Below are 12,645 nucleotides of genomic sequence, written 5' to 3'. Positions count from 1 at the left end.
GTGCTCCTGTATTGAATACACACCCGGACTTGGAAATGAAAGAGAGCCCAGCTGTATTACCGTTCATCGTAAAGGCAGTTGGAGAAGGTATGAGTATGCCGAAGCCCGACCACATGACGTTCTCGGGAAAACCTACGGATTATTGGATGTTTGTACGTTACTTTGAATTGAATCTCGAATGCAAGACTCGAAGTGACGATATGCGCCTGACATTGCTTGTCAATCAATGCAAAGGAAAGGCGAGGTCCCTGATTGAACACTGTTCTGTCCTGAAGACGAAGGAAGGCTATCCAGAGGCAAGAAACATTCTCTACGAGAACTTCGGTAAGCCTTATATAGTCGCTAGAGCCTTCGTAGAGGAGTTGACCAATGGTCGTAACTTGAAACCTGATGATGCAGCCGGTATACGCACCTATGCACAAGACTATGAGAAAATGCTTGTTGGTACTTCGCCACATTTTGCTGACTTAAACACTGTAGATCGTTTGCTGGCATTGGTGAACAAGCTGCCGTCTGAGTCGCAAAGGCCTTGGCGCCGCCGAGTTGCGCAGATTGCGAAGAAAACTGGCAGGGAGGCAGATTTCGCAGATCTTGTTGAATTTGTCGAAGAAGAATCTGCCGTAATAAACACTTTACCCGGCCAGTTGTGTGTGTCCCGGAAAATTGAAGAAAAGAAACGTGCTGGTAAACTTGGTGGAAAGAATGTTACCTGCGCCACTGTGACAACAAAACCAAGTTTGTCGCCTGTCCCAATATTGAGTTGTCCATGCTGCAAACGTAATCACGTATTGGAAAGATGTGATGCTTTTGGTAAAAAATCCAAGGTTCAAAGAAGAGAGTTTCTAAGGGATAAATTTATGTGTTCTAACTGTTTTGGTTACCGACACACGTCGAGGTTTTGCACCAGGCCAAGTGCATGTGCTGTTAGGGGCTGCACCCTTGCGCACCACACATTGCTGCACGAAGGTCAAAGAAGAAGAAGGAGGTGCCCATGGCAAGGTGCATTGGTACTTACCGCACCACCCGATTCGACATCCACGAAAGCCTGACAAGGTACGCATCGTTTTTGATTGCGCTGCGCAGCAAAAGGGGCTGTCGCTTAACAACGCGTTGCTGCAAGGGCCCGATTTAGCAAACAGTTTAATCGGCGTTCTGGAAAGATTCCGTATAAACAGTATTACTTTAGTGGCGGACGTCGAAGCAATGTTCCACCAGGTCCGCGTTCAAAAACAGGACATTTATGCCTTGAGGATTTTGTGGTGGCCGGGGGGAGACTTATCTAAAACTCCTACGGTTCATCGAATGCTGGTGCACATTTTTGGCGCCACGTCGTCGCCTAGCTGTGCCACATTTTGCTTGCGGGAGACGGCCGAAAAATTCGGTGGAAGATTTGACAGGAACGTTGGGGACATCGTTTGCAACGATTTTTATGTTGACGACCGTTTGACTTCAACCGATACAGTCGAACACGCTGTTGGTATTGTAGCGCAGCTATGTGACTTGCTAAAAATGGGAGGATTTCGCCTCACTAAGTGTATGTCTAACAGTCAAAACGTCTTGGATCAAATTCCCGAGACAGAAAGGGCTAAATCGGTAACTGATGTAAATTTGGACGCCTCCGTGAAGGGGCGTGTGCTTGGCGTGTAAAGAATAATGAATTTGGGTTCAGCATAGCTGATACAATGCAAGGCAAGAAATTTACCCGTCGCAATATTTTATCTGCTGTTAATATATGCTGTACGACCCAGTGGGTTTTGCGGCATCCGTTACTTTGAAGGTGCTGCAGCAGGAAATAATCCGACAGAAATTGGGATGGGATGACGAGCTGCAGGAAGATGACGTTGAGGAATAGAAATGCTGGCTTTCCCAGCTGCCGGAGATCGAAAAGCTAACACTTCCCCGCTGTTTCAAGTCGGCAACATTCGGCCCAGTGGCGAAGTTCGAGATGCACCACTTTTCGGATGCGTCTACTCAAGGATACGGAACCGTGTCATACCTGCGACTGGTAAATGTTAATGGTAAAGTGCATTGCTCGTTTTTATTTGGCAAGGCAAAGATAACACCACCTAAAACCGAGAGCATTTCCAGGCTCAAACTGATGGCCGCTGCTGTTCTAGCGGTGAAAGCTGACAAATGGCTTCGACGCCAATTGAAGTTCGATAACTGTACGTCCGTTTTTGGACGGATTGGTGCACCGACCGGCAGAGCATATACAACTAAAGTAAACGTTTTAGTACATTTGTTGCTAACAGGTTGACCAAAATTCATCGACAGACAAACCCTGAACAATGGAGGCACGTTGGTCCACAGCAGAATCCCGCGGACGATGCTTCGCGTGGTTTGTCGGTACGTAAGCTTATCAGCTCTCGATGGCTGACAGGTCCGAAGTTTCTCTGGCAGAAAGAAGATTTATGGCCCATCCCACCAGAAATGAAAACACAGCTGCCCTTGGAGTTCCAGCCAGCCGAGAGAAAAAGAATTGTCGTCAACGTTTAGACACAGTCAGAGTCAACCGATCGACTGATGAATCACTATTCATCTTTCATAAATTAAAGACATCGGTCGCGTGGCTGCTACGATTCAAGTCATTCCTGCGTTCAAAGGTTTCTACGAACACTGGCAAATTGAGAGTGGATGAGTTAAAGAATGCGGAATTGGAAATAATCAAGTACGTACAACGTCAGTGCTTCGCTCCCGTCATTGACATTTTGTCACAGGTCGGAAAATCTGAAAGGGACTTGCAGAAAAACTGAAGAAGTCGAAATATGCCAGTTCGTTGGCGAAGCTTAACCCTCAGCAGTTTGATGAAATTCTGCGGATTGGGGGGAGGTTGGAGAAGGCGCCGATTGCCTTCGACGCAAAACACCCGATCATACTGCCGTGTGATCACCACTTGACAACACTTGTTATTTTGCGCCACCATCACGAGGTTGGCCACTGCGGAACTGGCCACACATGGACTTCGCTGCGTCAGCGCTTTTGGATCATAAAGAGTGGTGCCGCAGTTAGGAAGGAACTCAGCAAATGTATGCTGTGTCGTATATGGAATGTTCGACATGGACAACAACAAATGGCTGACTTGCCATTTGCCCGATTGAAGCCCGACAAGCCGCCGTTTTCCTACGTTGGCATCGACTACTTTGGTCCATTCATGGTGAAACGAGGAAGAAGTGAGACAAAGAGCTACGGGTGCATTTTCACCTGCTTCACCATGCGAGCTGTACATATTGAGGTGTCGCCCGGCTTATCTACGGACGCGTTTATTAACGCATTGCGTCGATATATTGCAAGAAGAGACCAACCAAAAGAAATATACAGCGATAATGGAACTAACTTTGTAGGTGCCGAAAGTGTCCTACGTGAAGGACTACAAGGACTCCGGCAATCCCACCTAGAGTCGTACTTCAAACGACAAGAAATTAAATGGAACTTCAATTGTCCTGCTGCTTCACATATGGGAGGTTCGTGGGAGAGAATGATCAGATTGATTCGTCGCATTTTAAACACGATGCTTACAAGGAACCCAACGATTGGCGGGGACATGCTGCAAACCTTGATGATCGAAGTGGAAGGCATTTTAAATTCGAGGCCGTTAACGCCGATCATTTTCACCTGTACAGAAGATGAGCCACTTACGCCCAATCATCTGTTGTTGGGTCGTGCTTGCGACAGCATTCCAGTTGGGCTTATTAATCCCAAAGATTGCTACAGTCGAAGGCGGTGGAAACACATTCAATACCTCGCCGACGAATTTTGGAGAAGATGGTCACGAGAATATTTGCCCACGATTGCCTTGCGTCAGAAGTGGCCCGAGCGACAACGCAATTTTCAAACCGGAGATGTGGTGATGATCGTAGATGAGACACAACCCCGACGTCGTTGGGAGATGGGACGGGTTCTGCGTGCGTTTCCGGACGGTCACGGTGTTGTGTGCAGGTCGAAGTGAAAACGCAATCTGGCTCCACATATAAACGGCCGATTGCAAAATTGTGCTTGCTCTGCGAGGCGAGCACGACAAACCAATAAGTGCATCCGACGCATTCAGGCCACGAAGTCGTCGAACTGACCATGAATTGCGGTGCACAGGATCCTAAACTGACGAAGATAGATCATAGACACTATATGTTGATCTTGTTTGCCGCTTGACAAATGCGGCACATTTCATATGCCAGGCTGGAGCTTGCTCGCCGGCGGCATGCATGTTTTGCTTTCTTCAATTCGGTCTTTCGTGATTTCAATGTTTTCTTGGTTTATTTGTAAATGTGTTTGAAGTGTAAGCACACATTTAAGGGGGAGAATGTAACATTTCAAAATCACTCGTGCTTAACCCTGCGTCACACAGTATAAGTGATTGAATTTGAACACATTTTCAATTTAGCCTTTTAAGTGACGTAACAATGCAAAAGAACTTTTTTCCTTCAGCAATGCTTGGTCAAACTGAGTTGTTAATGAGCCACGTGTAGCGTGCTGTATTTAATGTCAAGTTTATAATACTGAAGCTAAAGTTGCATTTATTCTATTTGAATAAATTAAGTTTGTATAGCAATATCAATCTGATTTGTTTGCTGAGATTATTTGTGATCTGGCTCAAAACTCCGGTAAGCAAACTTTTATTAACATTGATTAACTGGGATCATAGTGTAAGTTTTCTTCACAGAAAACCGTGTTCGGGTTCTTGTTTGTGTTTCAGTACGTGAACGTGTCTGTTTCCGTGTGCCAATATACACGCGTTTTCGGGAATTAAGATTCCTTCTTGGTGTGACGACGGCGCGATGCCAGACGCGCAAATTCTGCGTTACAAACGTCTTCAATGCAAAAGCTTTTGTTGAATTTGTCTATAATTCCTCTAGCTTTGTGTCAAAGTTTTCGATACATTGGCTCACTGACGTCAGGACAACGGTGAAACAACGTAGCACCAAAGCCCATGCTTGATGTGTCACAGGCAATTCCAACAGAAATGGCTGGATTGAATGAACCAACACCTGCAGGTCTCTAGATAGCAATTCCTTTAGCTGATTGAAAGAACATTCTTCTTTTTGACCCCACTTCCAAGGAATTCCTTTTTTTTATGAGACGATAAAGTAGTCCTGCTATACAGTTGAAATTTCTGCGGACAAAAATTTTGCATAAAACTGCACAGATCCAAGAAAAGACCGCAACGTCGGTACATCGTGCGGTGCAGGCATCCATTGTATAGCGTCGACTTTGAAACCCTTGTTTATGCCCTTGTTGGAGAGAATATGGCCAAGGTACCCAGCCTGCTGTTGAGCAAATTTACATTTTTTCCTTCCTGCAACGTAAGCCTTTGTCTTGGAGCTGTTGCAACAAACGTTTGAGATTGCGAAACAGACGCAGAACTGATACCAAAAGGCAATACCTTCTGTAATAAAACACCTCGAGCAAGCTTCTTTCGAACTTCTGGCTTCAACTTGATTTGATTAAACGCATCCGCCAAATCTATCTTCGTGAAACCACAACCTAATTTTTGCATTAAATCCTCTGATAATGGCAATGGGTGACGATAAACTGTATTAGTCACAGAACAATCGCCACAAATCCTCAAAGCGCAGGCTTTTGCGAAAAAGTAATTGGTTTGCGGACCGGAACTATTGGCTTCCCCAATCGTTGAACTTCACTGGAGTACAAATCCCTCTGCTTATCCCGGAATCCAAAACCTGGGACAAATCGCTTTGCATTACGAACGGAACTGAGTAAACTGCTTTTGCGTCATCCTTAAATTTTACTTCCAGTTCATTATCCCGTATAGACAGCCTAAATTGGACTTAAACAGTTCTGCAAATTCACTGCACAACTTGACACACTCTTCGTATAGCTATATATACTGTGGTTCTTGAACAGTTACGACTTGTAGTACCTTTGCAGCTTATAGGTTTGACTTGCCGTACAAACCTTGTCTAACGAAATACCCATTTTCTGTATTCCGTTCCGCCCCACTAAATTTAAAGTGGAATGTCGCGGACGTTAAAGTCAAGGCAAACTACTTTTCCTTTTCTGGTAGCAGAAATGAATGTACCCATCACTAGTAAGTTATGGCTGCTTGCAACATTGCTTTGTGCAGCTTTGGAGAACCGATTTTCCTCCATGATTACTTTGACAGAAAGGCATTTCAGTTTCTCAATACTTTTAGCACCACGCGTTCTACCAATTCCTGCATTAGGACGGACAAGGTATAGACAACGATTTCTTCAGTAGAAAACTGCAATGGACTTGTCCAGCTTTACTCGCAATGCGCACGCAAGAAACTGCGCCGTACGTATCCGCAGACGCATTGACAAAGTGATGTTCTTGCTTGGAGACCACCTTTCTGAATTCGGAGCTCAAGACAACGAAATTTTCGAACAACTTTCAACCACGAAGCTATTTGGTCAATGAAATCAATTTGTTCGATTCTTCTTGGGATACCTACTTATCCCAAAGGACCTGTCACATTGTCTCGTGAGTTTTCCTTGTTCAAAACAGGGTGCAAATCCGAGGTAATCGTAAACGGAACTTACGACAAATAAAATCCCGCGATGGCGTCGCAGGTATAATATGCAACGTTTATTCATCAGTGGGAATCTCCCTAATTTTTTGCATTTGGTTTAGTTCCGAGGGCGTCAACTCATGGTTTCGCAGTGACATATGGCTCCCTTACCCTCCGTCGTGGATCCATTTATGGATCTCGATACCGACGGTAAGCATACTTATTCAAAAACTATAACGTAGCTTGTGTGCAGTAATACGATTGTTTTGGTTCTTGTGCGTTAAAAGGTCACAATAATCCCGCTTAAGTTCTGTGGCTTCCAGTTTGCTGCAAGAAGTGTGTAACTGGCTACAAAGGATGAAAAGCTTGCCGACCACTGGCTTAGTTGGTATCTGATAGTGTAAAGTTGTTACGCATATCAATCCGATTAAAGCGGAGATAATAATTTCGCCACCAGGCTGGTCCGTCCTAAAACGTAATATCACTTATAACTCGTATTTAAATGAACAAATAAGCACGTTTAAATGAGAAAACTAAGCAAGCAATTTCAAAATAAGCACTGCAGAAAGTTAGTATAGCACCCCTTCCAGAGGAGTGGGCTTAAAATAACTAACTGCTGTACTTAACCAATTCGGTGGGAATGTTGCAAAGCAAAATAATTTAAAGAATTCAAATACGAATAATTGCACTGAGATTTTTGTAAATTCGAATATTTGTGACGTCACAACCGCAACCATATTACTCAAGATAAGAAGTATAGGAAACCCTTGTTCAATTTTTGATGTGCGGTAAAACGGGCCGAATTAGGAAGCATATTTTATACTTTTTAACTAAATTTAAGCAGCACTGCAAACGTTTCAAACACTCCACTGTGTTTATAGTCAGTAATGATGATTTGGATTTACGTGATGAACTCGCACTGATGAAAAAAACCTGCAACCAACTCAAATTTACCGAACTACAGGCAACCCATTTTGTCGCAACCCATCACCTCCCAGTGCGACTGGCTGCGATCCTACGACAGACGATGATTCCCGTGAGGAAATCCCCTTCACATGGGCGCCTGACTCGATAACCTTTATGGTTTTATCGGTGCCCATGCCAACTCATTTCCTTGTATATTGTTCTTTGCGTAGTTGCTTTTTTCGCAAAATAAACATGATTTTTATTTATAGGGAAATGAAGGCCACTGAGCACAAAACCAAAATAAAATATCGTTGCAGAAATTCCTTTTGTATTTTGACCAATGCTCCATATAAACTGCAATCATCCCCAGTACACCCTGATAACCTCATCAACCAATAGGTTCCAACCCATCTCCATGTAAATAACCGTGTCTGTGTGTGCTTCGTGCTATATTGTGTGCAAGTCTATTCTACCTTGTACGACTTGCATTAACTGACTCGTGATTGCGATGCCACCATTCTGTGATATGTTACAAGCTAAGCCGAGTCAATAGATCAGTTTAATACATAAATAACAATCGCACGAGGACTTACAAAAAAAAAAACGTTATGATCCACGCGTACAAATGTCACAATTTTGTCAAGTCTTTTTTTCTCTTTTATGTCTGTTTTTTTTAAATCTCTCCTGTATCTGATTTTATGCAAAAGGTACGTGGCTTATATAGAAACATGATACGAAGTCAATCGAGTTCATTTGAAAAGGTAGCTTATTGCTGGAAGTGTCATAAAATAGGTCGACCAATTGTCTTCCGTGCATGAGCGAATAGCGCCTTTGTCGTTAATGAGTTGATCTGGGTTTACAGCGTAATTATCATCCGATGTAAACAAAAAACTGGGTGATTCCAGAAAGTCAATGAGGTGATACCAGCAGGTCGAAATGGTATGTAACAATACAAATAAATCGGAATTTTGACGCAATACAGAACTAGTCCCATACTTCCGCAAATCGACAGAAGTGCATGGGTGTATATTTTAAATTAAAAGAATTGTTATTTTCTCGAATGTTTTTACCACCTGGCCTTATTACCTTCAGGTATCTAAGTATTTCACGTTCATGAGTATCGAAACCGCCGCTAGGTGTAGGTGCGCAAACGACCTCCAAAACTAAACTTTCCTTTTGAAATAAAACAAAAAAGAAAACGGGAGACTGTATTTGCACAAAAAAGGTTTTACAACCAATGCAAAAAAACGTAACAAATGAGTTCTTAAGGTTGTAAAATATATGTTGACAATTTACTTGTAGAGGCTTGTACCAAGTACAAACTTCAAGGATCGCCGAGACAACTATCGCTTGTATAAAAAACAAAATGAAAAAACTGCAAACTGAAGTAGTCGCCAGCTGCATGTTGCTTTCCTTTGAGATTTTTGTGTTTTTCATTTCGCCAATGATCGTTTTTTTCAACAAAAAACAAGAAAAAAAAATACTCTTCACCTCAATAATTTTTGGATTCAATTTTTTACATGGTTTTCTTAAGACTGGCACAGATAAATTGCCCTTCCAATTTGGATTAGAAGCTTCAAGAGTTTACTGCACTACAACAGCATCTGCTAGTGGATTTGCATGTACAGACACTGACTGTATTTTTACTTCGGATATCGGTCGATACGACTTTTCATTGACGGGCATTTTCTCCAATTCGTCCAGTACATCAAATCCATCAATGACTCTAAAAAAAATATGTAAAGCTAATAGGTGTAACTGTAAACTCTATTTAAATTGGGCGTGTACAATCAAAAATCACTAATGCATAGGCCTAATACTGCGTCACACCATACGTAATTAAATTTTAACACAATGCCAATTTGGCCATGTGACGTTATAATGTTAGAGCACTGCATTTTATTCAAGGGTTGCCAAATATCGCTAATCTGGCCTTTTTTAATTTGTTATTTTTCTGGCCTTTTTTAAATATTATATATAAAGGCATATTCGGTGAACTGTAATTAAAAATTCTTTCCTGTCATCAGTTAAAACTCTTTATTTTCTGGATTTAAAAAGATGGTCGAAACAGCGAAACACACTGTGTATATTGGGACATGTAGGAATAATGACATGGGCGCAAAATTCTTCTGTTACAGAGCGCTTTCGGAAAGGCTAATTGCATTTAGATTCTTGTTGTCAGGTTGTTACAATGGATGCGGTTTCCTCAAGAGTAAAAACAAATAGTTACATTCACTTGGGTCATGCATGCAAAAAAGCTTTTCGTTTGTAGGTTTTCTTGATTACGTTAACGCGCATTTACTCCTTTTTTGTTTCCCAATGTTTCAAGGACTTTTTTGGAAATAAACGAAGCGACGGCACAGACACCAGCGCAAAATCCCACATTTAAGTTTTTCATAATGCTACGCATTTGCGCAAGTCGCCCTTTACGTGCCGATTAGCACAAACACGGGCGTTTTTATCCTCTGAAGCTCCAATAAAAGTAAAAAAGGGGGAAAACGGGTAATTCCCCAAAACATTTTCGACTAAGGATAAAGGTTAAGAACTACGGATATAGAACCACACACTTTTACCCATGAATAATGCTTTCACCCAGTTCAACACCAATTGAAGCAAGTGAATTCATCTGATAGCATAAAACACTTGATTTTCTGTTTAAAGCGCTTGCAATAAATTTTGTGGCATGGCTAACAAGGACCATGACAGAGCCGGACTGCATTTAAAAAACTATACATACCTTCCAAATATAGTATAGTTCATATCAAGATGGGTCTGCTTCCCATAAGTTATAAAGAACTGTGATGCATTGGTGTTTGGTCCACTGTTTGCCATTGAAACCACACCTCTTGCATTGTGCTATTGAATTGATAAATACAACAAAATCAAAAATAATCATACAATTATTTCAGTATATATTTATAATTGTACAGTAAAAATTATGAATATTTCAGTGGATACACATTTCAGTAGATCTTTCAACACAGTCATATTTCACAACCTTAATGGAAACAATAACACATATTTTACAGCAATTTTGCCTTAATTGCAAGGTCATGTTTGGTAAAATTACACCACACAGGTTTCGCCTGTTGATTGGATTACTGTGATGGTTCTTTTCATGTTAATCATGCCAAACTGATGAACAAGGATCTTTGCATTATGTTATTTTCTTTCAATAAAACACATCACCAAATATTTGCACTAATAGAGTTTTATGCATTTTGTTACACAAACATTTGAACAAAAACTTTGACATAAATTAACAACTAAAAAGCAGTTTGGCAAAAAAACTTATATACAGTAAGTATCAACTGATAAGATGGTGAAAACTGGATTGTTCAGAATGTTTAAACTAAATTACAGGAAAATTTCAACCTTTAGAGAGTCAATAATTTCATCATCGAAGTATTTCCCCCATATACTTGTGCCTTGTTTTCCAGTGCCTGATGGGTCGCCAGTTTGAACCATAAAACCTTTGATGTTTCTGTGAAGAAAATGACAGTTTTACAAGACATCCTGTTTTTAGTCAATACCATAACCAACAACCTTTCAGTTAAGGATGCTTTTTTACAAACTAAACTTTTAGCCTACTCACCTAGAGTTCAATTTCTTGCTGGCAACATTGAAGTGACAAAGTCACACAATAATACAGAAATTTACAATACTATAACCTGCATTAATTGTAAATGTCTGATACAGGCATAACAGGTGTTGTCAGAAATATGGGATTAGAAAAGTTAGTGGATAGTGATATGTTGCCTAAACTGAGGGTTTAACATAGTACAGTAAAACTTGGTTATGTTGGACTCAGTTAATGAACAAATCTGGGACAAAATTCGAGGTATATACAAATGATTTGCAGTTTTGTTTCCATAAGAAAATATCCTATTGTGGACAATTTACAGGACTTTCAAATCCGGAAAGTGTTCTACTGTATGTGTAATAAGAATTGTAATAAGCAGTTCAACTGTAAAAAACATGTGTACCTGTGAAACACATTGTTGTTAAAATATCCACTAGCACACAGTGCCATGAAGTTTTCACAAGTTTTGGGGGTCAACTCACAATGTAGTTCCAGTTTTATATCTCCTAAATCGGTGTGCAATGTCACTGCCTGAAACATAAAGAGTGTATAACTTACTCGGTTAAATAGTAAACAAAATGAAGTTTTACAACATATCAATTATTAGGCCAGTAATTTGCATCTTTGCAGTTCATCAGGGTGTATCCTTTGTTGCTATATTGTGTAAATATCGTAATGCAAATGAAAAATGGTGTGTCTAAAACATGCTGCATAAGTGTAAAACTATAGGGTTATTATTTTGATGCTGTTGTGCCGTATGGCATTAAATGCTCTTACACGAGAACCGCTAATACAAGGGGGTGCCAATTCCTTTGCAAACTTTTTTTTTAAATTTGATACAATTTCGTTTAGGTATGTATTTCAAAACCTCTCCGCGCTTTTGCAACTATAAATAACAACTATATAGGTTATTTGAAAAAACAAGGTGGAAACCTATGCGCTATGCAGCGCTTATAGGACAGTGTAGGTTCGTTTTTTCGACAGCGAATATCTTGGAGTGACGTCATCTTTGTTGTGCCTTAACTTGGGGTTTCCCTGATATCGGCAACATGAGTTTGTAAACTAGGGATACAGCCATTCTGGCAATCTCGCTTGGAAGTACTTTGTTGCATAATAAACATTCAAAATAATTAATCACAAACTTACCATGCGAATGTTCCAAGCAGTCCGAAGGTTTTCCACCTTTGACACCAACAGGGGTTGTACCGGTAACCAAAAAAATGTCACAGGCCATGTGGCACCAACATGTCACCAGAGTTAGGCCACGTGGCACCAACATGGCACGGGTGGCACTAGCATGGCTTTGTGGTGTGTTTTGTTTACTGTATTCCCAATCGGTAATATACTCAGCAGTTGTCATTTGCACCAAATGTGAGGGCCTTTAATCAGTGTGGTAAACTTTACTTCAACAAAAACAAGATGTAACAACAACAACAACTTTAAGCTGGGTTTGCAACGGGCGTTTGTTTGATAGTTTCAAAATTGAATGTCCCAAAAAGTCTAAATGGGTTTGAATATAGTTATTAATGAAATGTTGTGTTTTGCTACATGCCCAGTTGTGCACACAGATGCAAACTTTAATAACCTCTGTTACAAATTACAGGTAGCTTATTCAGCTTAAAATTTTACAACATGTGGTCATTCCTGTGAAGTGTCGCAGTTCATGAGTCGA

The 12,645-nt window shown here is 40.9% G+C and overlaps 2 protein-coding genes across 2 annotated transcripts; one reads left to right on the top strand and one right to left on the bottom strand.

Moving 5' to 3' along the window:
* The first annotated feature begins 1,945 nt into the window (after window positions 1–1,945).
* Window positions 1,946–3,946, top strand: LOC145902915 (uncharacterized). Its single transcript, XM_082991004.1, has 4 exons — window positions 1,946–2,221; window positions 2,275–2,490; window positions 2,556–2,717; window positions 2,786–3,946. The coding sequence occupies exons 1-4, from the start codon at window positions 1,946–1,948 to the stop codon at window positions 3,944–3,946; spliced, it is 1,815 nt and encodes a 604-aa protein (XP_082847130.1).
* Window positions 3,947–8,584: 4,638 nt separating this feature from the next.
* LOC145902223 (peptidyl-prolyl cis-trans isomerase-like 3) lies at window positions 8,585–12,178 on the bottom strand. The gene is made up of 5 exons (XM_082990103.1): window positions 12,120–12,178; window positions 11,377–11,504; window positions 10,766–10,874; window positions 10,128–10,246; window positions 8,585–9,116 (listed from the first exon to the last, which is right to left on the bottom strand). Exons 1-5 carry the CDS (start codon window positions 12,120–12,122, stop codon window positions 8,975–8,977), a joined length of 501 nt encoding a protein of 166 aa, XP_082846229.1. The 5' UTR covers window positions 12,123–12,178; the 3' UTR covers window positions 8,585–8,974.
* Window positions 12,179–12,645: the final 467 nt, after the last annotated feature.

This window comes from Ascidia mentula, chromosome 5 (genome assembly GCF_947561715.1).
Source record: "Ascidia mentula chromosome 5, kaAscMent1.1, whole genome shotgun sequence".
Classification (NCBI taxonomy): Eukaryota; Metazoa; Chordata; class Ascidiacea; order Phlebobranchia; family Ascidiidae; genus Ascidia; species Ascidia mentula.
Note: the sequence above shows the minus strand (reverse complement) of the source record. Positions and strands in the feature narration are given on the sequence as shown.